Source organism: Xenopus laevis, chromosome 1L, assembly GCF_017654675.1.
Source record: "Xenopus laevis strain J_2021 chromosome 1L, Xenopus_laevis_v10.1, whole genome shotgun sequence".
Taxonomy (NCBI): Eukaryota; Metazoa; Chordata; class Amphibia; order Anura; family Pipidae; genus Xenopus; species Xenopus laevis.
This window is the reverse complement of record NC_054371.1, coordinates 113229485-113257369: the sequence shown is the minus strand read 5'-3', so window position 1 is coordinate 113257369 and position 27885 is coordinate 113229485. Positions and strand designations below refer to the sequence as shown.

At 41.0% G+C, this 27885-nt stretch overlaps 1 protein-coding gene across 5 annotated transcripts in view; it reads right to left on the bottom strand.

Moving 5' to 3' along the window:
* LOC108713007 (cAMP-specific 3',5'-cyclic phosphodiesterase 4D) overlaps positions 1-27885 on the bottom strand; it is a 279849-nt gene that overhangs the window by 103935 nt on the left and 148029 nt on the right. The window contains exon 1 of one of the 5 annotated variants that reach the window (XM_018255655.2): positions 14486-15223. The exons of the other annotated variants lie outside the window; for them this stretch is intronic. Within the exon in view, the coding sequence (XP_018111144.1) occupies positions 14486-14679 (194 nt within the window). The 5' untranslated portion in view covers positions 14680-15223. Of the gene's footprint in view, positions 1-14485; positions 15224-27885 lie in introns of those variants that run through there. 5 annotated transcript variants of the gene reach the window in all.

Sequence of the window (27885 nt, the reverse complement as noted above, 5' to 3'; positions counted from 1 at the left end):
TTAACACACTTTACTGAACTGATCCACATGGATGTTCCTACTGGCAGTGATAACTACATTCTTTAAAGGGGTAGAAAGGGGCATTTTTTTTTTTTTTTTTTTTACATTGATGTAGGTAGTGAAAAGAACATGGGCAACAGCTCATGAAACACAGGGGATTTCTCCAACCACAACAAATTAAGCAAGAAGCCATGGACAATAAAGCCATATAAGTACTGCCATGTGGCTTCATTTTATTGACAGAAAAGTCCAAAATAAAAAATTAAGAAAATGAATTGTGAAAAATACAGCTGGAGTGGCATTCGGAGCAGTTTGTTTTCCGAAGTCGCCCGAAGTTTCCTCATAAGGCAACTTTGGGCGACTTCGGAAAACGAAGCGGGAAGGCAGTTTCAGAGAGATTAGTCACCCAGAGAAGAGGTGATTTGTCGCCGGGCGACTGAATCTCCCCGAATCTCCATGTGTCTCTCTGCCCTAAAGGGTTACTGTTGTTTTTTTCTAGCTAGAAAAAACATGGAGTATTGTGTAAGATCCTAAAGCTTTGTGGCAGGGAAATGCTCTCCCCAAACTAATAAAAAAATAAAAACTTTTATCTGGATAAGTCACAGATGCCATTATTTACATTTACAGGACTGCAACTATGGTTTAAGTCAGGGCTGTACAACTGGCGGCCCGCGACCCCCCCCCCCTTATGTGGCCCCCCACATCAAAGTCTGCCTGCTGTGTCTGCTTACCATATGTAAACTTTAAAAGGTATCACTACAGAGATGAACTGGCCCCTGCATAGTTTAAAAAGCAAATTCACACATGTAATCCCCTCTGCATTACACATCCAAGACGTTGCAGCGCACTCCAAAGTCAAAAGGATCGCTCAGGTTCGTTATCAGTTAAAAGATCATCCTTTATTGATTTACATCAGATTAAAAAAGAAATGCTAGCTCAAGAAATGCCCCCCTGCATTGTTCACACTTGTGACACCTTTATTGTTCACACCACTAAAACCCTGTACTGTTCACACCAGAGACCTAGACTGAAACTGCCCACATTGTTCACCTGTTCACACCTTATTCAAAATGCTAATTGGGCACCAGCACTGTGTCACTGTATGTAGTACATATTAGACTGGTCCTGATTTTCCTGTCTCCTGCTCTGTTCTGTCTTCCCTATGCTCCCTGTGTGTGTCATACTTTTCCTGCTCTTTGCACCCTGAGTTTGCCATACTCTGCCTGACCTTTGATCCCAACGGAACATAAGCCTGGTATTTGTTCTGGGGGTTTGTTAGCATCTGAAAATTATTGTTAGTGGCCCCTAAGGTGTTTAATCATTTGCTGCAGTACTGTATTATACACAGGGGAGGCATATGGATTTAATGGTATGTCTTAATATGACTTAACTTTTTTCACATATGAGTGGCATCCCTGCCGGTCCCGGGCCAAGGTAGTTTGGCACACTGTCCTGCCTTACCATTTCCCTCCTTACCATGATGGTTTTTAAATAAAGACAGCAAGAAAATGTTGACGTGTATACGCACACCGGACTGCCGCACTGCACAGAAGGAGCTATTACTTGCTGGCAAGAGGGAGAAGGTGAAGGAGGGGGATTCCACCCGACTGAGTGACCATGATTACTGAAACAAATTATTAAATAAACGTTTGAAAAAAATGAAAGAATGAAAAAACCCCCCATTAAAAGTGCGCCCCTCAATGATGGCGTCCTAGACTGCCGCCTACTCTGTCTACCCCTAGTTCTGGCCCTGATCCCTGCAGTGAGCACCAACCATCTGTTATTTTTGGTCTGCTATTAATGTGTACATGGTGTTGTGGTAACATGGGTGTGGTTTAAAGTGGGTGTGGTCTAAAAATGGGGAGATGCTAACACTGGCTTCCATTATGGGCCCTCCACCATGTAGATATAAATTGGACAGCACTGGTTATGGTCATAAAAAGATTAGTGGCTTCTGCTTGTTATTTTAACTACTAAACTACTTGCCCAGTAGGAAACAATTAAAGCAATAACAATAATAGGAAATGAGATTAAAAATCTGTTTATATTTAGGAGGACAGGGGAGGCACAAGAAGGGAAAGTCTACAAGAAGGGTCCTGTCATCTACACTAGGGGGCTATGGGCCTCTAGGTACACCCTGAGCCAGTTACATGCAGAATCTTCCATCAATAGTGATGGGCGAATAAATTTGCCAGGCGCGAATTTCTACATTTTGCCACCAGCGAATACATGTGTTTCGTCGAAGTTCAATTTTTCGTTGAAGCAAAACGGGACTAATTCGCCCATCACTAAACATCAACGTTGTATGTCAGGTGTCCCACAACTGATTTTGGGAAATGCTGACTGGCGAAAGGTTAGTTTAGCTGGCAGCGTCTGACTGGGGGGTTTGGGCAAATCCCCCTCTGTTGCCCCTGCCAGCACGTACCTTATTCAATGCACGTTAAGGTCAGGAGGTCAGGACAGCACCACAAGGGCTTCAGCCCACCGGCTTAGCTTGGTAAATTATTCCTTTACAGCAGTGACCTCCAACTAGTGGCTCATTAGTAACACGGTGCTCACAACTCACTTTATGTTGCTCCAAGTGGCCTTAAAGCAGGTACCGATTTTTTAATTTTTGCCTTGAAAGCAAGTTTTGGAAGAAGCAAGTATAAAGAAACATTGCTACTGTTAGGCTCCAAGACACTTTTTACATGCCAATGTGGCTCATGGGTGAATAAGTTTGGGGATGGGGATGGTATAGAGTTTACAATCAAATGTCACATTCAGTCATTTGCTGCAGCCTCAGTAAGGAATTCTTACTGGAGTTTTTATGACTTTGTGAGATTCTAGATACACTATAAAGTGCCTTGTCCTCTTTACAAGCTGAAGAATGTTAGCTTAAGCAGAGTAAACAAAACCATTGAAGTTTTCAATACACACAGGTATATCCTGGAAGTGCATGGATATCATATCAAGGCTGCCCAACCTTTCACATTCTACATACGTCTTTAGTGGGAAACCCTTCAAGAAAAAATAATTACAAAAGCGCACATAAATGTAGGGAGGGCTTATATATTTATAAAATATGTTTAGTGATTCATACTTATACATAATCATAAAGAAAATCCTGCTTTCAGTCTGAGACTCACCACACCAGGAGGTTGTCAGTACTTACTAATGACATTTGATATCCAAAAACATTAAAAAAAAAAGAATGACTGTTTAAAAAACAGATATATTAAAAACCCACTACAGTATGTTTGATGATGTTCCCCTTTAACACAATGCTATTTAAAATCTATGTTTACAGAAATCAAATAGGATTAATTATGTGATTATATGACACAGACAGTTGGATTATATGACACAGACAGTTTATCAGTCCATTTCCTTCCTTTTCTCACTCACAGCATGGGCTATGAATTAGATGTAATACATGGAAGGGGGTAGCAGCTTTTGCCTGTTTAATGACATGTCGTTCTATGGGGTGTTGCAAATACATATGAGCCATTATGAAACCAGGGTGACACAAATGTGTATCACTTGGGTACTTCTGTTTAGGCTGTTTAGGGAACTGTTTAGCTTTGTAGCTGTGGTAATCCCCCCCTTGACAGCTAGTTTAAACACTTTAGTAATAAAAGTATAGGTTTATTCAAAAATTAAACATGTTGGAAATTACATTCCAGCTCTATGTGAAAAGCTGAATACACATTATGCTGGTGAAGGAAACTATGTTCAAGGAATAACACATTTTCCAATTTCTGAATGCAAAAAAGAGTCCAGCAGGGGGCATCTGACATTGTGCCACTTTTTTTTTTTTTTTGCATGTTTCCCCTGAAGGGACAACATCAATCCAAAACAGTGACCAAATGGTCAAAATTCTTGCTTAGCTAAACAAACATTACACCTGAACACAGAGGACCTTATTTACTATTACACAACACTAGGTGCAAAAACATGCAACATTTATAATAATAATAATGCCATACAGTGCATACAGTAAATTTTCTTGTGCCTAGCATCAATGCACCTATTACTTAGAACGCAGTATGTAACTGAACCCAGTACAGGTATGGGATCCATTATCCGGAAACCCGTAATCCAGAAAACTCCAAATTATAGGAAGGCCATCTCCCATAGACCCATTTTATCCAAATAATCAAACTTTTTAAAAATGATTTCGTTTTTCTTTTTTCATAATAATGATAACAGTACTGGGCAAACTGGGTTTATGTAATGTTTAAATGATTTTCTGGTAGACTTAAGGTCTGAATATTCAAATTACAGAAAGATCCATAATCCAGAAAACCCTGGGTCCCCAACATTCTGGAGAACAGGTCCCATACCTGTATTTAACAATTGGTATTGATCAGGCAGTACTAGGCAACTATGCACCTGTAGTCTAACATGGCTTGCATTCAAAACATTATCCTTCTGCCGGTGCAGTGCCCAACCAAATTCAGAAAAAAATAGTAAATTTGTGAATTTTAATTTACAAACATGACATGAGTTTTATAAATTGCAATATGGAAGCCATATATTAAAACGAATATTAGGGGGAACATATCTCGTGGCCATTAAGGGGATCTGGGGGAGTGGGGGCACCTGGCCTGAACCTAGAAATTTACAAGGGGTTCAAGTTGATCCCCTTATTTACCCTCTCCCATAACCCAGAGCAACCAAAATACATATTAAATTTTATTTATCTAACTGTTCCAGACAAGGAAAAGCTAACTGATGGTTAGTTACTATGGTTCTATGGTACTGTGACCCTAAGTTTATTAATAAATATGGAGTTCACTCTTTAATGTACTGAATATATTTTAGTCTTTTAAAGTGGTTATCTCTTAGGATATATACACCTAGGTGATATGGTTTTTGCAAGTTTTCGTCTGATAAATTTGAGTAGACTTTGTGGCAATTCCATAAAGTCGAGTTTTCTGAACGTCAATTCGATAAAGTTGTGTGATTCTAATTGACACATGAATTTGTCGCAACGTTTTTTCGCAACCACCTTTTCAAAAAGAATTATTGATACATTAGTTAAATTCATGGATGGGAGTTAGGTTGACTTTCTTTCAAAAAGAAATTAGATAGATTTAAGTTTTAGTAAATACCCACCTAAATGTAATGTAAAAGGAGTCAGAGGCCCATGTAATCTGAGCTTGGAAGTCCTTGTGATGATGGGTCTAAGTGGGAAAAATCAGTGTTTACAGTAACAGTAAAAAAAAAAATTAGAACGCCGGATTAAAAAGAAGCAGACATCCACAGTTGCGCCAGCCTTCAATTATATATCAGTGCAAGGGGGGAGGGGTGTCCGCCACATTTAAAGCAATTATCCTATATACAAAAGAGGACTTATCCCCCTATCCCGTTGCACTGTGGAAAATTAGACACAATGTATTACAGTAAAAAGCAATATTTATTAATAACCATGCTAGTGAAACAAATTAAAACATATTTTAAAAAAAACCAACAGCGCTGCTGGAAACAAAAAACGGGGAATACCCTGATGTTAATTAGTGATCACTATTTTTTATACTGGTTGAAAAACCTTGCGTAGGTAAAAAAATGTGGTTGGAGCAGTATAGATAGTTTGGTAAAGCGTATTAGATGTGAACTCCCGGCAGAAACCACATTAAGGGCATGTGTGCCAAAAAGTCCCTTCTTCTCTGTATAAGAACTATATCCCAAGCAGGGTAGGGGCTGGCTCCCCTTGCAAGTCCCTCAGGGGAAGCCCCTTGAGCCGAGGTTAAATGCAGGGTAAGTAAGGAGTTAGCTGTAGCAAACGCTGTATCTAATGTAGTAGCCTAAAGGCTATATATGCAGAACCCCAGTTCAGTATGCCAGCAAAAGGTTTCCTATACTTGCCCTTGTGTGGATATCGTCCGTGGTGTGGAACGCTCACAAATATCCGTCAGATCATCCCCGGGATAAAAACTGCATCCAATCCGCAAGGGAAAAACACCGCTTTGAGCCCAGCAGCGCCGAACTACTCGACAGCTGTTTCGCCACGAAAGTGGCTTTGTCAAGAGATCAAGCGTCGGAAATCATAATTGCAATCATAATTGCAATGACACAGCGAGAGGACTGATCACGTGATGAGATGTTTAAAGCCCCACTTGATTTCCGACGCTTGATCTCTTGACAAAGCCACTTTCGTGGTGAAACAGCTGTCGAGTAGTTCGGCGCTGCTGGGCTCAAAGCGGTGTTTTTCCCTTGCGGATTGGATGCAGTTTTTATCCCGGGGATGATCTGACGGATATTTGTGAGCGTTCCACACCACGGACGATATCCACACAAGGGCAAGTATAGGAAACCTTTTGCTGGCATACTGAACTGGGGTTCTGCATATATAGCCTTTAGGCTACTACATTGGATACAGCGTTTGCTACAGCTAACTCCTTACTTACCCTGCATTTAACCTCGGCTCAAGGGGCTTCCCCTGAGGGACTTGCAAGGGGAGCCAGCCCCTACCCTGCTTGGGATATAGTTCTTATACAGAGAAGAAGGGACATTTTGGCACACATGCCCTTAATGTGGTTTCTGCCGGGAGTTCACATCTAATACGCTTTACCAAACTATCTATACTGCTCCAACCACATTTTTTTACCTACGCAAGGTTTTTCAACCAGTATAAAAAATAGTGATCACTAATTAACATCAGGGTATTCCCCGTTTTTTGTTTCCAGCAGCGCTGTTGGTTTTTTTTAAAATATGTTTTAATTTGTTTCACTAGCATGGTTATTAATAAATATTGCTTTTTACTGTAATACATTGTGTCTAATTTTCCACAGTGCAACGGGATAGGGGGATAAGTCCTCTTTTGTATATAGGATAATTAGTAAAAAAAAAAAAAAGACAAATTGGCTTATCATTTCAGGTGGTTGTAACACTTTTTTTTGTAGTTAAACAAAGTGTGAAAATGGCAAATAGTAGATACAAATGATGTGAGAAAAAAACACCACTATGGTATCAACAGGCTTAAACTGTATAAAACTTCCATAACAATATTTAAGAATTTGGTTGTTAGATAATTTTATGGTGTAAACAGACCTTTTAAACCAATTTTACTACACTCCACTTTTGTATATTTCCTATCAGTAAGCTGACATTTATAGAACATTTTAGCTATAGAAGAGGATTACTATATTCTGTTGTATACAAGGCCAGAACAAAGAAAGTTTATATTTCTTGTAATATTGTAAATTTCAGCTGTGTTTCTTAAAGTGATACTGACAAGGTAATAGGGAATTTGCTACCTAATACAAAAGTGCCATCCCCAGGACCCAAACATAGATAATCAGTACTTGCAGAGCTAGAATGGTAATTAAATACCGGTAAAGGGGAACAATTAACTCTATAGCAGTGGTTCCCAACTGGGCTGGCATACAGAAGGTTTTTTTTTTTTAAGATAAATGGTATTGTTTTAACAAACACAAAACAAATCAACCTGAAACGAAAAATATTAAACATTTGTAAATTCTGATCAGTTACAATGGTTTGCAACAAGCTGTTGTCACAGATGTTCTGCTCTTGTTTCTAAGCAAGTGTTCCACTAGGCACACTCGGGTACAGTGGGCGACAAAGCATCCCTTGTTTCCTCACCACGGGCTAACATGTGATTGCCACTGAGGAAACATACCTGGTGCAGCTCCTTTCCAAAAGTAAGGAAACAAGAGACGTTTTGTTGCCAAGGAATCTGTATCTGTATAGACAAACCGAATTAGGTAGGCCAATCATTTACAAGGTTAATAAGCACTTGTCCAAGTAAATAATAATCCAAGAAGAACATTTCAGAGTTGCGGTTAGGAAGGATTTGCCCCCATATTCTCATGACAGTGAAACAGATTGAATCTGTTATTTGCCTTCCTTGAGATCATCTTAGATCCTGCCCTGGCTAAACATGATGAACATAAGCCTTTTTCATACTTGCCAACACTGTAATGAATTATATTTATAAATACTGACACAATTTCCCAGCCTGCCAGTTCTTCTCTTACACTGAAATAGTGTGCTACATAAGGAAATGCTGTGATTTATACAGAACCAAACAATTAAAAATGATGTCTGCAAGCTCACTTTAACCCACTTCCTGCACTCACAAGTCTGCTAACATTCTGAATTCAAGCCTGCCTAAATAAGCCGACCCAACAAACGGTATTTGTAAGAATGCAAAGCTTCCCCGATTATCCCAACCCCACCACAAGGAAAAATATCACAGGCACGGGTTACATTCATATTGCACAAAGAGATGGGAAGGGGTTAAGGACTTGAGCTTGTTTCAGTTCAATTACCTAAAACAGGAAAGCCAACCAGATAGAACTGGCAATGTTCGAATTCAATGTTGATATAATAATCTTTACGCACAACATTTCTTTGTTTACCAAGCTATACCATTGTAAGGCATATATTTTCTTCTCAACTATGAGCACTGCACTTTAACCCTTTTTGCCCATAGTATATCATACTCTGCCACAAAAACAATCCATAATTTAACAGCCCTTCTTGATCCTCTGTCACATATATAAAAGTACCGTAGCTTTCACAATAAATATGGAAAAAGTAGTTATTTGAAGCAGCCTTGTTCCACATAGATAACTTAACAGAAAGATATGGGGAGTTGCTCTAATGAGGGAGGCGAGTTGAGAAACTTGGCAGTGCCCCACAGGTTACTAGGGGTGGCAGTGAGCTGTCTCAGGTGGCAAAGGGTCCAGGATCACCAGTGTCGGACTGGGATGCCAGGGGCCCACCAGAAAGTCTTAGACCATGGGCCCACTTTCCAAACTATTATTCCTCCTCTCCTCACTCAACCTCTTTATTCTCCTTGTCTTTGGAATCTACTTACTATATTCTTTCATTATTAAGCATTTTTTCCCATAAAGAAATAGGGAATGGACCAAATGGTTAGAAACAAGAGGGCCCACTGACACCTGGACCCACCGGGAGTTTTCCTGGTATCCCAGTGGGCCAGTCCAACACTGAGGATCACCCCTGAGAAAGATATATGAATCGTCGAGAATACCTGGAAGTGAAACCAAGTTGGAAGGGAGAAACAGAAAAAGGCATTTGGACCCTTCCAGGGCCAGATTAACACAGAGGGCACCCCTAGGCCTGCTGTTTTTGCTACTCATTTTCATCGGAACTGGATCAATGGGGATTGGCGCACAGGAAATTTAAAAAACTATTTTATCTCCTGCACAACCCCAGTATTTCTGGACCAATGTGGGTGTGGTTGTACAGCATGCCGCCCCCTAAAATCATGCTGCCCTAAGCCCGGGCCTTGGTGGCCTTTGCACAAATCCGGGCCTGGACCCTTCCATAATAATTCATATTAAAAGAACCCACTACAAAAAGATCCAACATTTCTGAAACTTAATTAAAATAAGAGTCATTTAGCAGAGAGTCCAGAACAGCCAGCAGCTGCACTTGGATACATTTGCAACAATTTAAGATAAGCAAAGACACACTTGTAACTATTTAAGATATGCAAGTCTCTTGGGAGAAGTGAGACTAGCAGCTTAAAGGGCAATTCACTTTCATTAGCAAAACTGTTATAACATATAAAACATTGCACTAAGGGTAGGACTACACCGACGTTTTCGGCGAGATCCGACGTTGATCCGACGCGACACAACTGTCGAATGAAGTTGCAGCACTGATACGATGCAACAAGACTGTCGAATGCAGCATGCTGCATCTGCATCCGACAGTCATGTTGCGTCGGATCAACGATGCGACTTCATCCGACATTTCTATCTCTTACCTTTTTTCTATTGCATGCAATTTATCGCCGGTTTTTTGTTGCAGCGCGTTGGAGCGCGCCGAAAACGTCTGTATAGTCCTACCCTAAAACTCCCAGAAATGTGTTCAAACTTTCATAACCTGCCAAATTTTGTAAATGTAATTAGGGGGTGTGGTCATAAAATGAGTGTGTTCAAAAATGTACTTCTTACAGAGACATGGGAATGACTAGAGCTACCTGTGGCCCAACACCTCCCACATCCAAGGGGCTCCCTGCCAACAACTCAGTACAAACCAATGGCACAGATTTTTTTCTGAACTGTATCTGATTTTAAATTGCCATGTATTTGTTTACACTTGCATAAGTGCTGAGGGGAAAAAATTGTGACTTTTTCCACTCTTCAGCATTCACCTTTATTCCCATGACTTAGGATCGCCCATATACACACACCCAAAGTTATTTCCTCTAAATACAGAGAATACATTGATGTTGCAGTTCAACAAATATATACAGTAAATATATAAGTAGCAAGCAATGTTTCCTAGAAAATGTAATTATCCATTAATACACAAGAATGCCAATAAAGTTGCAGGATCAGAGCTAAATCTCAAACAATAAAATGTTTATGACTCTTTAAACATTATTTAAAGCTGCCATTTCAAACTATTTAAGAGCTGTATGAGGGTGCACTCATACATTGTGTTTAAACCAGTTCCCCAGGACACATTTTAGCTGTAGTTCTTAAAGGGCACCTATCACACAAAAATGGATCTTAATCAAAATGAGAGTGGGCAGCAGCTCTGGATAAAAGTTTCCATGTGATTTATAAAGCCTGCAGTCTGGGGAAACAATAGTATTGTAGCAAGAAAAGTCTCCTTATGAGAGCTATGCTCCGTTCCAGTATGGGCTTCCACATGGAAAATGCAAGAACTTATTATTCACATGAGTGTGACAAGGATCGGTTGACACAAATATGCAGGGCAGCCATCAGGGGGGGGACAGTGGGGAGAATTGTAGGGGGCCCCGAAGGTGTTGGGTGCCCAGCCACGCCACACTTTATTATTTAGCCGGGCCCCCTGCTTTCTGAGAGCTGCTGACCTAGGGATTGCAGGGCGGGAGCACAAGGGGAGGTATCTTCTGTCCATTCCTTTCCCTTATTGGTCACTGAGTTTAAGTCCTGGTTGAGCTGCTCAGGGATTGGATAGCTGAGGTTTGAACTTCTACTCCAGCTCATCCAATCACCATGCAGTTTTACCAGGACTTGAAATTCTGTGACCAATAAGGGAAGAAAATGCTGTCACTGGAAGAAGATGCAGCCACCTGTGCTCCCCTCCTCCCTTCTGTAGTAGACAGCTCACTGACAGCAGGTGGGCCACACTAATGAAGTGTAACATGGCAGGGCCTCCCTAAACCCTTTGTAGTCCCTGTTGTGTGGTGGGGCCCTGGGCACCAAATTTTTTTTAAACTTCTGGGGGGGGGCAAGTTTTTTTACATGGACATTTAAGGGGGGCCATGACCACCAATTTTCTTACAAGTGGGGGGCTGACCACCAATTGTTTTTCCCCATGTGGGGTCCTAGCCACAATATTTTTTAATGGTGGGCCCTGACCACCAATATTTTTTTATTAACGTGTGGGAACCGCAGCCACCAATGTTTTTTTCTTTTTTAGTGTGTGGTGGGGGGGAGGACCTGTGGAGTGGGGAGGGCGGACCTGTAGATGGGGCTTGTGGTGGGTGCAGCCCAGGGGGCCCAGCAAATTTTTTCGTATTGGGCCCTGCGATTTCTGATGGCGGCCCTGCAAATATGTACTACATACATTTCAGTTAAAACAATGAACCAAAAGCAGAACTGGCAGATGCAACAAAATAAATGTATTTCTATAAATATCATTGTAGTGAACACCCTGTCAGTCACCAGAGTGGAATACTCTAAAGTCTAGGGGCCCTTGTGTAAAATTAGTCCTGGGCCGCCTTATTTTTGACCATAAAAAACACTTGCAACCAACAACATATATTTATCCCAGCCTCCACCCCTGTACAATGCAGTGCAAAATATTTCTGCTTAAGCAAGTACTGTACTGACAGTACATAAGTTATGATCCCAAGTTATTGTTCGACAAAAGAGGAATAACAGCCACCTTCTCTTTTGTTTTGTTTGTTTACATACTTAAATAGCATCATCGTCCCCATGGTGCAGTACAAAGAAGGGGTTACATTACAATACCCTAACAAACATTACCATAGTTACAAAGCATGAAACAGCAACAGGGGCTCTGCATGTACAGTATAAGCTTATCTAAAAGTGAAAAACAAGGTACATATAAGGCATGGGTGACCCATGTAGAGGTAGAAGCCCTGTCTATTTTGGTCATGGCACTTACAGAGCTGTCAACAGGGACACTGTAAAATGTATTCAATCGAGATCTAGACAACTAATCTTGCCCACCCCCATAATGACTCTGCAACAGCCAGGACTGGACTTTCCAGGTTCCTGCTATAGCCACCTGATTGAAAAACGGATATGCTAGCTGATAATTTCTTGGACACTTAGTTTGTTGACAGGTTAGGGCCTGGAAACAGAGTGATTTATTATTGTCTTCCAGCATGGAAGCATGAAAGGACTATTGCCCATTTTGCCAAGTATTCTCTGCTCTACTATTTTAACCAGTGTAAAAAGAGCCCAGAAATGGCCATACGGGTTGTACACGATAGCAACCAAACATTGATTAGCTTTATACATCCAGGTAAAGAAGAAAAATTAAAGGGAATAATTGGGTTGAAACTCCGGTGTAAATTTTCCCATAGTTAGTTAAGAGCTGTTAACTGGGATATAGTATCCTCCTCACATATCCAAGCCATAGTAGATAATAAAGCCACAGGCCTAACGAAAAATTGTAGAGTGCAGGGAGAGAGTCAGGGAGTTTACAACAGTATGGATCATATACATTTCTGTAAAGCACAGGAAACCATGTACAATGCACAGGCGATACTGACAGCTGAATCTGTAATCCTATATACAGGTATGGGATTTTTTATTCAGAAAGCTCCAAAATACAGTTAACTTTTTCTCTATCATATTTTGACAGTATTTTGTTGGTGACAGTAAATAATGTCCATGCTGGTGGCAAAAAATGTAATGTTTAAATGTTTTTTAGTAGTGATCAAAATAAGAGAAATACCCATTATCCAGAAAACCCAGGCCCAATTATTCTAAATACAACCCATATAATATGGTAAAATGTGAATGAAATACAGTTATGGTATCTATTATGCAGAATGATTGGGACCTTTGATAATACTTTCTGTAAACAAAATCCAACAGGATTGATTTGCCATCAGCATGGATTTATGGTAATCTAATTAACATAAATTGCAAGGTGTGGTACAGGTATGTGATCTTTTATCCGGGAACCCAATATCCAAAAAAGCACAACATTTTTGGAAGGCAATCTCCAACAGGGTCTTATTTCAGAAAATAATTAAAAATGTCTTTATTCCTTTTTTTTCCTATAATAGTTTTTTCGTTCATTTTTAAAACTTAATATATGGTGAGCCAAATTAGGGAAACAAACCTCATCTGGAAAACCCCAGGTTCCAAAAGTTCCGCATAATAGATGCATATTTATTACAGAGAAAAGCAAATCAGATAAAAACGCAGAATTGTTCATTTAATAACATCATATAGAAAATTGCTTTCCTGTATTTTGGAGCTTTCTGTATAACCGGTTTCCAGATAGTTTGTGTTCTAACAGGTGTGGGATTAGCCACTTCCTAGGGATGTTCTCTGTGTTGAATTACCAGCAGGGTGTAGTACTGTTAATAAACTGCTCTCCCAGCCTGCTACAAGCAGTACAGGTAATAGCACAATGATTATAATGTTTTGGAAAATCTAAATGCTAAAGCTTAAGAATACTTAGGTTGTATCTGAAAGGTCATATTATGACATCAATACATATTTATGCAAAAGCCTGAACAGAACAGCAGAGCATTGTGACAAAGGCGCTGAGCTTGAATCTGCCATCCATTAACCCCAAAACCATAGGCCTGCCTATCTGACCAATGATTTGGAAAAGGAAACATATAGCTGGCGATTTCAGGGGTGCTGAAAATGATGCCCTATATTTGCATGTCAAAGCTGGGTACAGGCACACCTATATTTCTAACAATACTCCAATCTATCAGAGAACTACTCAGTAGCGCATTGTTGCAAAGTAGAAAACATATACCTAGTGGTTGTCAGGGGTGCTGAGCTTTGTTATGTGATCCATTTGCCAGAAAACCCTACTGGTTTCCCAAGAAATGATGGTTACAAGCCCATCTACCTAAATGACAGATGGTTTTGCAGCACGTCATAGTCCAATGAACCACAAGCCAATTCCGTTAGTGACACCACATGCTGGAAGTGACAGGATTCACACACAAATACAATAAGAATAAATGCACCATAACTCGTCAACCATTCACCAAAGCAGATGCCAATTCAAAAAGCGAATTGCACAAAAGCTACGGTGCATGCTACTTTGTGGCAAGGACACTGAAGTCTGGGGAGGGGGAAGAGGGCACATTGTGGGGAAGAAAAACATGAAGATTTTGCATTAGTGTTGCTCTAGTATATAAGCCCTTGTGCCTGTGTTATAACTGATATATGAAAGTTACCCACAAGCAAAACATGCCTGAGCCTGAAAGTATAACTTTAAATGCAAAATAAGCATTATTATCAGATAATGCAAAGACTATTTATAAGTAAAAGAAACTGTTTACCAGGGAGGGTGCGCCACAGTGAAGCGTCTCTGCATGCGGCTGTTGCGGCTCATAAGCAGTTTGCGAAGAAGCATAGGGGAGTTCCGAGGGGAGCTGAGGGGGGAACCCCTTGGAGAAGTCCCAGGTGAACCCAGAGGAGAGAAGCGGCCGGGGTTCCTCTGGGGAGGAGATGCACTCAGTGTTGGCATCTGCATGGCGCTGAGGTGCAAGTGCTAAGCCTTGGAAGTTTGAGTGTAAGTAATGCAGTGACAGGAGTTTGAGCTCCAGAGCTTGCTGGCACTGTTTTGATGTAAAGTTATCCTGATAAGTCACATCAGTGAGAAGATCTGCAGGGCTGTGGGCTAAGTAGAACCTGAATACTGAGTTGGCCCAAGCTTAAATCAGCACATGCAGGTCCATGAAATGTGCTGGAATAAAAAAAAATTGATGAAGGGGTCCCAACTCAGCTAAAAAGCAATCATTCTTGCAGGAGTTTAAGCATGAGTCTGAGCATGTAAGTGCATAGAGTGCACTTGTAGTAATATCCTGCTGGCTTTGGTTGCAACCATCATATCTCTGGCTCATGCAACTGTGGCAGAAGAAAGTAGCAGGGTAGCTGAAAGTCGCACCAGAGAACAGATGGTAACAGGTGGGGATGGAACGTGCTGTGCGCTGAGGCACTGTGTCCTGTCCCGGGACGGCTCTGCCTCTCCCTGCGTCACTCAGAGGCTGCTCTTCCTTCCTCCAAGCAGACAGGGATCTGACTAACCCACACACTGTGGCTGCCCTGTCTTCACTCCTCTCCGCCTCTCAGCCATTATACACACCCTTTGCATGCCTTGCCTTTTTGCATCTGCTCAGGCACAGAAATGGTCCATTATTGCTTAAATAAAAGTGTCAGACAAACAGGAAGGATTTCAGGATGATTATATACCATTGCAAGCAACATTAGGATCTGGAACAATTCCACCGATAGCACTGTTTACATTCTTTCTTATGTGTATTTTAACTGGGATACTTTGTGTAAACTAAGGATAACCCCTGCCCCCTGTTCTGCAGCTGAGTGGAGCTTTGGGGGGTGCTACTTGACTGAGAAGGTGTCATGGCTAGCAGGGAAAAGGAAGCTGAGGGCCCTTCTCTGGAGTGGCACAACCAGTGTGGAATAGTGGGAGGCATGCTCTGGAAGGGACAGAAAAATTAGGGGATATGAGGTTTAAAATGTGGTTCATAAAAACAGTTGTTAACTTAAAGGCTAAAGTGCAATTGCAATGCTATAAAATGGACATCTGTGTGCAAGAGAACTATTGACAACCTGGACCTGACAGTAATTGCAGGGTTACCGTAGTGATTTCCATAGCCATAACTGACAACAACATACACTGGAAGTGCCACCTTTCACACACAAATGAAATAAGCAAAATGAGAGCCAAAACTTGTGGGTGATTTCCCGATGTTACTTTGTAGTCATATTGACGCGATGGGAACAAGTTTTGGCAGAGACTATTTAGTAGGAACTTGTTTTAACATTAGAATTCTGCAAAAAAACTTTTTATTGTGGTTAAAAACATGTCATTTGCATACAGCTTACCAGCCCTAGACACCCTGAGACTCCCTCTCCATGGTGCCTTGTCCCTGACTCGTTGCCTTGTTTCTACTATGCATGCTGGGGCACAGACACTATAAAAATATAAAATGAAGTCCGATTGCAAATTGCCTCTGTCATACTAAAGTTAAATTAAAGGTGAACTACCATTTTAGGGAGGAACAAACTACAATGGGTATACTTGTACTGTAATGTGTATGGGTACAAATTTTAAAAGGAGTTTATGAGGATTCTCCAAATGAAGTACCCTCTGCTTTTCCTGCCCCAGTGCAATCTCTTTCACTGCGCATTGGGTGGGTGGGAGATTCAAACCGTTCTGTCCCCAGTGGTGATGCAGCCAGTGGGTGACATGCCACCCCCCACATTCTTTCCGCCTAAGGCCGAGTCTTTGTGGCCTGCCTGCAAAACCGGGCTTGAGTATAACTAGACACCAACAAACCAGGGGGCAAAATTTGCAACTGGGGCCCATAGCCCACTAACACCCTGGCCCAAGCTACATAACACCTACCATCCCAACCTGATATTATAGTCACTGACTCACCAATTTTAACCACAGCCACTATCAGACCCCATGGGGGGGGCAGGCACACCCAGAACACAGGTAATTACATATCCTAAGCAGTGAAAATCCCAAGAGGAAATCGAATCATTTGGAATTTCTTTTCGCAGAACTTCAGTGGTTTGTCTGGCTTTGCTGAAAGGCCTAGATAGAGCGTGTAAAATAAATATGCGATAATCCTATCCAGGGCACTGTTTACAGACACATTTTGTGAGATGTGCAGGGTTGACATGACCGTACCCTAGTTTAAAGGTCCCTATGCATAGGCCAATAAGTTCTGACTTGTCAGTAGGTTCTACATCTTTATTTGACTTTTCCACCAAAGCAGAGAAGCAGTTTGTTTGTCAAAGCCATTTTGAACCACAGATGTAATGTGGGTGTTGGTATGTCATGCGCAATTTTTGGTCTAGTTATTGTTCTTACTTAAATCCATTAGAAGAGTGCAGAAAGGGTGTCAGGGTCTGGATACACATTAGTATTCGAAGGTGCTTCATTCAAATAATATGTTGCCAGACACTAGTGTTGTCAGGCATCACAAGCCCATACAAACATTTGCCTCAAACATCTCAATATCTCTGACTGAAGAAGTATGAGAAGAGGAAGAATAAACAATTTAACTAAAGGAGAAAAGATGAGTTGAGAAACCAAAGTGTTAAACAGGACACAAGCTACCAGCAGTAGAAAAAAATTAGAGAGACTAAGCAACACAAATGTAAATAGCAGAACAAGTGAAAGAGAAAAAGTGAAGGTATAAAAATCAAACTGAAAATAAAAGAAAATCTGAAGGTAGTGTTATTGATAACATGGGAGCTGTAATTTATATAAACAATTTGGATTTAGTTTGCATGTTTATTACAGAGGGGTGTCTATAATGCCTACCTGAACATGAATAGTAGTATTGTAGACCCACCCATAACCTGCACCTTCACAACCTTGGTTTAGTCTGTCTGGGCAGACGGGACACCAGGAAGAAACCAGGTGGGTCATGACCCTTGTGAGCCCCTGCCGACCCAGGTTCACTTTTTCCCTGACTGAACTGCAGGCGCCAATGCAGGGCTTATTTAATAATAAACAATTTAGTACAAATGTTTACTCAAAATCTGTAGACTGAAGACAGGCTGCTTAAAATGCTAAAAAGCAGACAAATATTTTTTTCCCTTTGTTTCTGTTTTCTTCTAATCATTTCCTTCTGCCTGCCAAGCAACCAAACTAGAGGGTTGACTTTCTAGAAAAGGAATCTAAAAAAAGTGTAACAAATAAAAATGAACAGCAAAAAAAAAATACTTTTAAAGAAATACGGTCTATGGGGCACATCAGACGTCAGACACTGTGCAACTACATCAGACATTATTTTTTTATGAATATTCGTATTCATCCAAATGCGCAATTACGTCTCGGCAAAAAAACGCTGGTGTGCTTTTGTCAGAGATTCGTTGACGTGAAAATATCATGACAGATTTTCTCTAGCGTTACCTCCTTCCTAGCGAAACTGTGTTAGCTTACTTACTTACGTCAGTATATAAAGGTCATAAATATGTATTTATTAGTGATGTTAGTAAAAGTGGCCACTTATTATTAAAAATGTCCAAGGAAGCAAAATGAAGACAGAGATCGTCAATTGACCTACAGTAGACCATGAGCCCATCCTAAAACAAATGTGACATGAGCTTCAAATGTTAAAAAAGTGTAAATAAGATATTTTTAACAGTTACAATTTATAAACATAATCCCACTTTAAATATGATAAGACGCCAGCGTTTGATTTTTGTTTATGACTTTCTCGGAATACAGGATATGATGCCATTGACTTAATAATGTTGAGGATGTAGCTTCATTGTATTCATTCATTTGGAACCTGGTGAAATAGATTTTGGTGAAAAGGGTACCAAATTGAAATTTTCCCATTAAAGGAGAAGGAAAGCTACGGAGGCATTTTATTGCCAATAGATTAGCTGCAATAGTGCAAGCTGAAATGCTATATTAGTTCTGTAGAATGTTTTACCATATCTGAGTAAATAGCTCTAGAAACTTACTGTTTGTTTAGGATAGGAGCTGCAGTATTAACATGGTGTAACATCACTTCCTGCCTGAGTCTCTCCCTGCTCTGGGCTCAGATTACAGTAGAGAAGGGAGGGGGGGAGGAAGAGGAGCAAACTGAGCATGCTCTTGCCCAGGGCAATGAGGTTTAAGCTGAAGGCAGGAAGTCTGATACAGAAGCCCATGAGTACACAATAGAAGGAAAAAAATGCAGTGTTTCTTTTGACAGGGGACTCAGAGCAGCACTACTTTGGGGGTTTACTGGTATATTTAGATGGACCTTTCTGATAAGGCTTACTTAGTTTTAACCTTTCCTTCTCCTTTAAGATAAATTTGCGGATTTACAATGGTTCACCTGAGCGAAAATTTGTCTGTCGAAAATGCAGTGAAAGTTCACCAGGGACAAAGTGTGTTGTTCATCTTTAAAGGGATCCTGTCATCGGAAAACATGTTTTTTTCAAAACGCATCAGTTAATAGTGCTACTGCAGCAGAATTCTGCACTGAAATCCATTTCTCAAAAGAGCAAACAGATTTTTTTTATATTCAATTTTGAAATCTGACATGGGGCAAGACATTTTGTCAATTTCCCAGCTGCCCCTGGTCATGTGACTTGTGCCTGCACTTTAGGAGAGAAATGCTTTCTGGCAGGCTGCTGTTTTTCCTTCTCAATGTAACTGAATGTGTCTCAGTGGGACATGGGTTTTTACTATTGAGTGTTGTTCTTAGATCTACCAGGCAGCTGTTATCTTGTGTTAGGGAGCTGCTATCTGGTTACCTTCCCATTGTTCTGTTGTTTGGCTGCTGGGGGGAAAAAGGGAGGGGGTGATATCACTCCAACTTGCAGTACAGCAGTAAAGAGTGACTGAAGTTTATCAGAGCACAAGTCACATGACTTGGGGCAGCTGGGAAATTGACAATATGTCTAGCCCCATGTCAGATTTCAAGATTGAATATAAAAAAATCTGTTTGCTCTTTTGAGAAATGGATTTCAGTGCAGAATTCTACTGGAGCAGCACTATTAACTGATTTATTTTGAAAAAAATTTTTTTCCCATGACAGTATCCCTTTAACTAAACAGGTGATATAGTAGCAAATTGTCTTTTTAGCGAAAATTAGTCAGAAAAACAAAATTCGCTCTTTAGTAAATGTGCCCAAAGGCATACTAAACATTACTCTTTGCCTTTAGTATGCCACAGTGCTTAAATATGACATCTCACTTGATGGTGCTACAAGATGTGGCCAGTAACACCAGTAATATCAGTAAAACCAGCATGTAAAACTATAGTAATTTCTTTCTTCTGTATGCATACCTCCCAACATTTGAAACACAAAAAGCGGAACAAAAACCTGTGGCACGCGTAGTACGGCAAAACATTTTTGGCCACGCCTGTTTTATGGCCACACCCCCTAATTTTCATGTCCATTTTACAAAATTTGGCAGGTTATGAAATTTTGAACACATTTCTGGGAGTTTTAGGGCCATGTTTTATGTGTTATAAGAGTTTTGCTAATGAAGGTGAATTGCCCTTTAAGCTGCAAGTCTCAGTTCTCCCAAGAGACCTGCTTATCTGAAATAGTCACAATTGTTTCTTTGCTTATCTTAAATTGTTATAAAAGTATCCAAGTGCAGCTGCTGGGTGTTCTGGGATCTATGATAAAAGTCTCATTTTAATTAAATTTCAGAAACGTTGTGTCTTTTTCTTCTCTGCAGGATATCAAAGAGAAAGTCGGAACATTTCAGAAAGAAACCTAGGACTGCGGGCTGAGCTGCCAAAATCAGGGCTATGCTGTCCCACAGAAAACGGAATAAAAGAGCATTCATTTGGAATTGTTTGTGCATTTCTGTTATGGATCAACTAAAGGCAAATTGGAGTCATGTGTATGCAGTGTCGGACTGGCCCGCCGGGATACCAGGAATAGTCCCGGTGGGCCCAGGTGTCAGTGGGCCCCCATGCTGCTAAGTATTTAGCCTATTTCATTGCAATTCCCTATTTGTATGAGAACAAAGTCTAAATAGTTGGAAACATAGAATATAGTATGTAAAGAAAAAAGACTAGGAGAATAGAGGTTGAGTAAGGAGAGGAAGAAAAATAGTACTAAGAGTGGGTCCCTGGTCTAAGATTAATTGGTGGGCCCCTGATCAAAGGTTTTTGGGTGGGCCCCTGGTGTCCCAGTCCGACACTGTGTGTATGACAAGATGAACTAGCTCACCCTGGCTTCTTTTACATGCAAGTTAACTGTGTCTTTCAGGTATTCCCTGTGTAATAAGGATAGTACAACTTTCACAAGATAGTACATTTTTTCCCTAATAGCCATGAATGCACTTGGCCTGCAGCCTTGTGACTGTAACCATGAAATGTCTTGGTGACTTGTAAATCCTTTTATACACGGCAGGAAAAAAAATGTTTTCCCTTATTATAGAAAGTTGTTTATTTATACACAGATATATACACTCACATATATATATACACACACTATATTAAGCATGTGCTCAGAACTCTTAAATGCCTATATGGTATTCTTGTCATTGTGTGGTATGTACACTGCATTGCTGTTTGATCATTAATTACAAGAGGCCTCTTTAAATCAAGGTATTCAAGACAGAATGTTTTTTTCCATTGTTATGAATAGGTGTGTATCATGAATATGTTTTAGTGCATTAACGTTTATATGTAGATACATTTATTTTAATGTACCGTCTGTTTGGATTCAATGTATACATGCTTATTATTTAAGAGTGTAGGCATGCTCTGTACTTGTGTGGTCATGTCAGTGTGGCTGTGCCCAGGGCCGGGATTACATAGCAGATGCCCCTAGGCCCACTGCCGTTCATCACCCTCATCCCCTCCCCTTCCTTTGTGTACATGAGCAAATTTTCAGCATCGGGTTCAGAGTACTTGGGGATTGGTGCACGGGAAATTTTAAAAACTACTGTATCTACTGCAAACCCCCGGTGCTTGTGAACAAATGTGGGTGTCGCCCCCCCTTCCCTAAATTTCTGCCTCCACAAGCCCGGACTTTTATGGCCTAGCTGTTCCAGATCATCAGTGTCACAGTATACACACAATGCATGATATCAGTGCACTAATTCCCCCACCATTGTGCCCTAGGCAAGTGCCTGCCTCTAGTTCCACCCCTGGCCCCAATGTATGCTGCAAAGTTCAAATGTAAAAGTCCTCCCTGAGCCTGCCTTTATCTCTGGCTGCCCTGACCTAAACCTGGACTTTGCCTTTTGTTTACCCATTCTGTGCCCTGTGCTGGACTCATGATAGTACATACCATGCATGCACTGATGTTACCTTTGTCTGCTTTGCCTATCCAAAGCCTGTAACATGTTCAAATATAATGTATGGTTTCCCTGCTCTGGCACAATTGACATGCTTGTTCCAGAAAGACTATTATAGTTTATATAAACAAGCTGCTATGTAGCCATGAGGGCAGCCATTTGAGGCACAAGTTACATGGCAGATAACAGATAGACTCTGTACAATACCAATGCATTCCATTACTGTTATCTGCTAAGTTATCTGTGCCGTTTCTCCTTTCTCAGCTTGAATGACTGTCCCAATGGCGAAACACAGAAACTTACTTATAAAACTATAGTAGTCTAAAGCAAACATATAACTTTTACCAATGCAAGGTAACAGTACTTTATATTTTATCACTTATAAACACTTTATTGGTGTTGCTGTACCTTTAAATATATCTAATAAGACATAAACCTAAATGTAATTAAAATGTTTACACAATCTGAAGACACCATTTACAGTGCTAAAAGCAGACCATTTTTCCCACTGCCAGAAGTTTAAAAAGACAAACTACTTTTTTATAGAAATTCCCTGTCTATGTAATTTATAATGCAGCAGGGGTTAATAATGACCAAATGACACCATAGCAGCAATGAGCAATTCATTTTGATCAGTCTGTCTTAGTAAATCAGGACCACAGTATCATGCCTTCAGCAGAACAACCGACTTAACCCTGCAAGTGCCAGCATGCTTGGAGTGAAGGTAGATAAGAGGATTACTGATGGCATTAAGCACTTCCAGGGATAGGAAATTGTTCAGCTGGGAGCAAGCTTCTCAAAGCCTAGTCAACCCTTGAAACCATTCAGGTCATACCTCACAACTATCCCAACTGTAATAACACATAAATGTGTTAAATCTGTGTAAAGGTGTGGTCACAAAAATGGTAAAAAAATCACTGCGCTCTCTTTATTCATTTTTCTATTACCAAAATGTTGAGAAGTAGGATCCAGGTGCCTATAGGTGTCATGATGTTACCAATAAGTAATGCATGCATATACATTAATACAAACAAATACTAAACATTACTGTAGTCAAAAAAATATATGTACACACAAACGCAGCATGACAGATCATATATAAATGTTTGGACATTCTGAATATATTTACTTTTGGTAAAACACTGAACTGTATAAGCAAGGTTTGTATTGAGGGTACACATGCTAATAGTGTTGAATATCAATGAGTGGAGCTTAATATGGGACAGTCTGCAATTCTGAAAACTGATCAGGTGGGAGAGAAAACTAGGTCAACAAAATGCCCAACTTGTCAGCAGGCCTAGCATAAGGTTACATTAGATTATTGTAACTGGACAAGGGCATAGCTATTAGCTGTAAAATCCTATGTTAAACAGCTATTTATACAATCATTTAAGAACACTTTTTTTTGCTCTATACAAAGACTGTCCCTTGCCTGAGCAGTGCTATATTCAGTTGTTATCTCTTGGTAAAACCATCAAACATTTTACCAATTTTTGGACACAGGAGGCCACTGTTCCACAGCAGTTGATATGATGTAATTTGTTGTTGTGATGAGGAAAGCATTTTGATGAGGAAAGCATCTTCCAGCATGTAATGTGTGTGTCTGCAACATTGTGAGTTGAGCATAAGTACAGATAAAATAATGAAACATCAAAATGTCAAAACCACTCAAGAGGACTAACATTTCTAAGTACCTTACAATAAACATTAATTACACAGTTTCAGTGACTGAAGTGTTATTTGTCAATGTTATTGCTACTGAAAGCAGTACACATCTGACAATTTGCATTCTCTGCACTCTTGGCTTTGACTCCTAAGGCTAAGGGCACACTAGGCGATAGCGCCGCGATTTGACTCGCGGCGACTTTTCGCCGCGACTTTTAATCCGCAATCGCTGTGGAAACTTTTGCGCTGGCGTCTATGGGGAATCGCGAGCGTAAAAACACACGCGGCGATCTTTTTTCTATTGTCGCTCGAAATCGCCTCGCTAGGCGATTTCGAGCGACAATAGAAAAAAGATCGCTGCGTGTGTTTTTACGCTGGCGATTTGACGCGATTCCCCATAGACGCCAGCGCCAAAGTTTCCCCAGCGATTGCGGATTAAAAGTCGCGGCGAAAAGTCGCCGCGAGTCAAATCGCGGCGCTATCGCCTAGTGTGCCCTTAGCCTAAAACAAAGTTGCTAGCTGTCTGATTAACATACTTGCTAGGGAACTGATTTCTATAACACTGATTTGAGTCAGTACCTTAGATAAGAAAGGGATATGTTACCTTTAATAGCAACTACACTTACAAATAACTATAAAATCAGAGTTGTTTGTAACAGAGGTGGGGGGCCTCCACAGTTCGAGTGGTGGACCCATGAAGTGGCGGACACTCCAGTCCAACACACACCCCCTATTTAAATTCTTACAAATCTTATAGTTACATAGTTACATAGTTAAATTGGGTTGAAAAAAGACAAAGTCCATCAAGTTCAACCCCTCCAAATGAAAACCCAGCATCCATAAACACACCCCTCCCTACTATTAATTTAAATTCTATATACCCATACCTATACTAGCTATAGAGTTTAGTATCACAATAGCCTTTGATATTATGTCTGTCCAAAAAATCATCCAAGCCATTCTTAAAGGCATTAACTGAATCAGCCATCACAACATCAACCGGCAGTGCATTCCACAACCTCACTGTCCTGACTGTGAAGAACCCTCTACGTTGCTTCAAATGAAAGTTCTTTTCTTCTAGTCTAAAGGGGTGGCCTCTGGTACGGTGATCCACTTTATGGGTAAAAAGGTCCCCTGCCATTTGTCTATAATGTCCTCTAATGTACTTGTAAAGTGTAATCATGTCCCCTCGCAAGCGCCTTTTTTCCAGAGAAAACAACCCCAACCTTGACAGTCTACCCTCATAATTTAAGTCTTCCTTCCCTCTAACCAATTTAGTTGCACGTCTCTGCACTCTCTCCAGCTCACTTATATCCCTCTTAAGGACTGGAGTCCAAAACTGAACTGCATACTCCAGATGAGGCCTTACCAGGGACCTATAAAGAGGCATAATTATGTTTTCATCCCTTGAGTTAATGCCCTTTTTTATACAAGACAGAACTTTATTTGCTTTGGTAGTCACAGAATGACACTGCCCAGAATTAGACAACGTGTTATCTACAAAGACCCCTAGATCCTTTTCATTTAAGGAAACTCCCAACACATTGCCATTTAGTGTATAACTTGCATTTATATTATTTTTGCCAAAGTGCATAACCTTGCATTTATCAACATTGAACCTCATTTTCCAGTTTGCTGCCCAGTTTTCCAGTTTAGACAGATCACTTTGCAAAGTGGCAGCATCCTGCATGGAATGTTATTCTATCCTATATAATAAAGTCCAAGTGTCTCTGCGTCCAGTCCGTGTCCGTGGAATTGCGCTACTGCGCATGTGCCCCAGGGATATGTTCTAACGGGCTTTATGTCTATATATTATAAAAGCAGGAGCAATTGTGTATGTAAAACACAGAGGATACTAAGAAGCAAGCTGTACCCCTACCCCATGCCATTGTTACACTACATTCCCAGACCCCCGCTGCAGTACAGCAGCGACCCAGATAACTTCACACATCCGCGGCCGGCCCATGATGCTCTCCTCCAATCCAATCCGGGATCTCCAATCGGCCCGGCTGCTTTAGATACACTGAAGAAGGTTTAGTGCAGCGGGAAGCAAGCGGACTCTTTGTCACACCTACCGTACAAAACAGCAACCAATAGAAGTAAAGATGGGCGGGGCTTGATGCCTTCTACAAGCTCGATTGCTGCAACTCAAAGCCCTGAGAGACGAAGACACACCGCCTGCGAAGTAATTGAAGAAACGTCCCCCGCCCCGAAAATGCTTGCCACGCCCCCTTTTTTCATGCATTGTAGGCGGGAGATAAGGACATGATTGACAAATCCGACATTCACTCCTCCAATCAGAGCTGAGGAACGAGCTCGGACTTAGACGGCTGTGTAGGGGCGGGGCTAGAAACCCCTAGCAATGGAGGCAAGTCCCAGAGAGTGGATTCCAGAGCAGATACCACGTGGGGCAAGTTATTTGTGCTGGAATGAATAGGGCTCTGTGCCTGTGACCTATTGTCCACTAGCAGATCCGGGCCTCCCGTGGGAGCCATGTTACACTGTGTCCTGCAGCGTGTGATGTGCTTCTCTCCATTACAACTTTCCCTCGCTTTTCTCAGTCATTATTTGTATGTGCAATGGCTTCTTCCCGCTCACTATTGTCTCCATCATCTAAACAAGTGTCCCACCTGCCTTTGCGCAGTGACTGCTCCTTTCTCTATGAACTGGTTAATTTGCGCCATTATTATTTACCCCCCAGCAACCAACACACACACTGACCATTTTCTACCTCAGGATCAACCACTGCCAGTTCCCCCTCAGCAGCTCCTCCCTCTCACCAATTGCCAGTTTTTACCATTTGAGCCTCACCCCCAGTAGCCAACATTTTTTTTTATTTCCCACCTCATCATCATCCACCTCATTACTGCCAATCCCATCCCCCTCACTATTGTCCCTTTGCTCCGGCTCTCATTCACTAATGTCAGTGTTAATCTGGACCAGTGATCCCCAACCAGTAGCTCATGAGCAACATGTTACTCACCAACCCCTTTGATGTTGCTCATGAGCTACTGGTTGGGGATTTGCATAAAAACTAACTATAGTGCCAAACAGAGTCTCCTGTAGGCTGCCAGGCCACATAAGGGCCACCTGCACGTTTCGAGGCCGGCGGCATGAAGTTTCATCCAGGCCCATGGGTTTTGAATTGTACGTTTGTTTATTATTTATATAGTGCTAATGGTGCATGCAGTTTTGTACAGCAGAACAATACATTTATAGAACAGACTAGGGTCGATACAATCCTATCCTATATAATAAAGTTCAAGTGTCTCTGCGTCCAGTCCCTGTGTCCGTGGGATTGCGCTACTGCGCATGTGCCCCACGGACCGTCTCTGGCGAATTTTCTACATATGTTCTAGCGCCCGTTAATTTAACGGGCTTAATGTCTAGTTGGGATTATAAAATCTCAGCATGTCATTTTATAATGTACGCATATTTGCTTGGACACCGCACTTGTAATTTAAAGGCAGCTTGGAAAGGTCACATAATGGATCATGTAACCTGTGTATCATGGCTTCAGCAGAACTTAATTCGCCTAAATGCAAAACATCTTGTCCCTTCTTGCAAAATGTGCAAAACACGTCAGTAGTAGCACAACTAGGACAGAATTACTTTTGTTTGCTAAATCTATGCTATTTCCAACAATATGTTATATAGATATTATGGTTGAAAAATATATTTACTTAACAATATCAGCTCTTCACAAAATGATTTTAATCTAGTTGTCTTCACACTCTCCTGTGTTTTTGCAACATGAAAACACATGTGAGAGTTGCCATACTGTACACAACCATGTGGCCGGTATTTTACCGGCCTGGCCGGTAAAAATGATGGCTGACCCCAATGGTATTAATAGAACAAAAGATAAATATATAGGAAGGCCAGTATTTTTTTTCCAGAAAAGGTGGCAACCCTATATGTATATATGACATTCGATATCTTATCTAAGTCTAAATTTGTGACCATATGGTTCATTTACCAAGGGGGTAGTAAGTGAAAAGTAAAGTGCGATGTTTTTTTGCAACAATGCACCCTCCACCAAAGCTCTTGATGCCTTTTTTATGGGGTGTAAAAAATACAACATCCCTTTACATGCAGAATAGATTACTGAGAGCAAAAAAACTGTATTGCACTTGCATTTGTAAACAAGGTCGGACTGGGGGTCCGGGACTACTGTCGCAGCGCCCCCTTCCGGGTCCCCCCGCCGAATACTGTATTTGCAGCGACCTGCGGCAGGAGGAGAAGCACAGAAAGCGGGGACTCGGCAGAG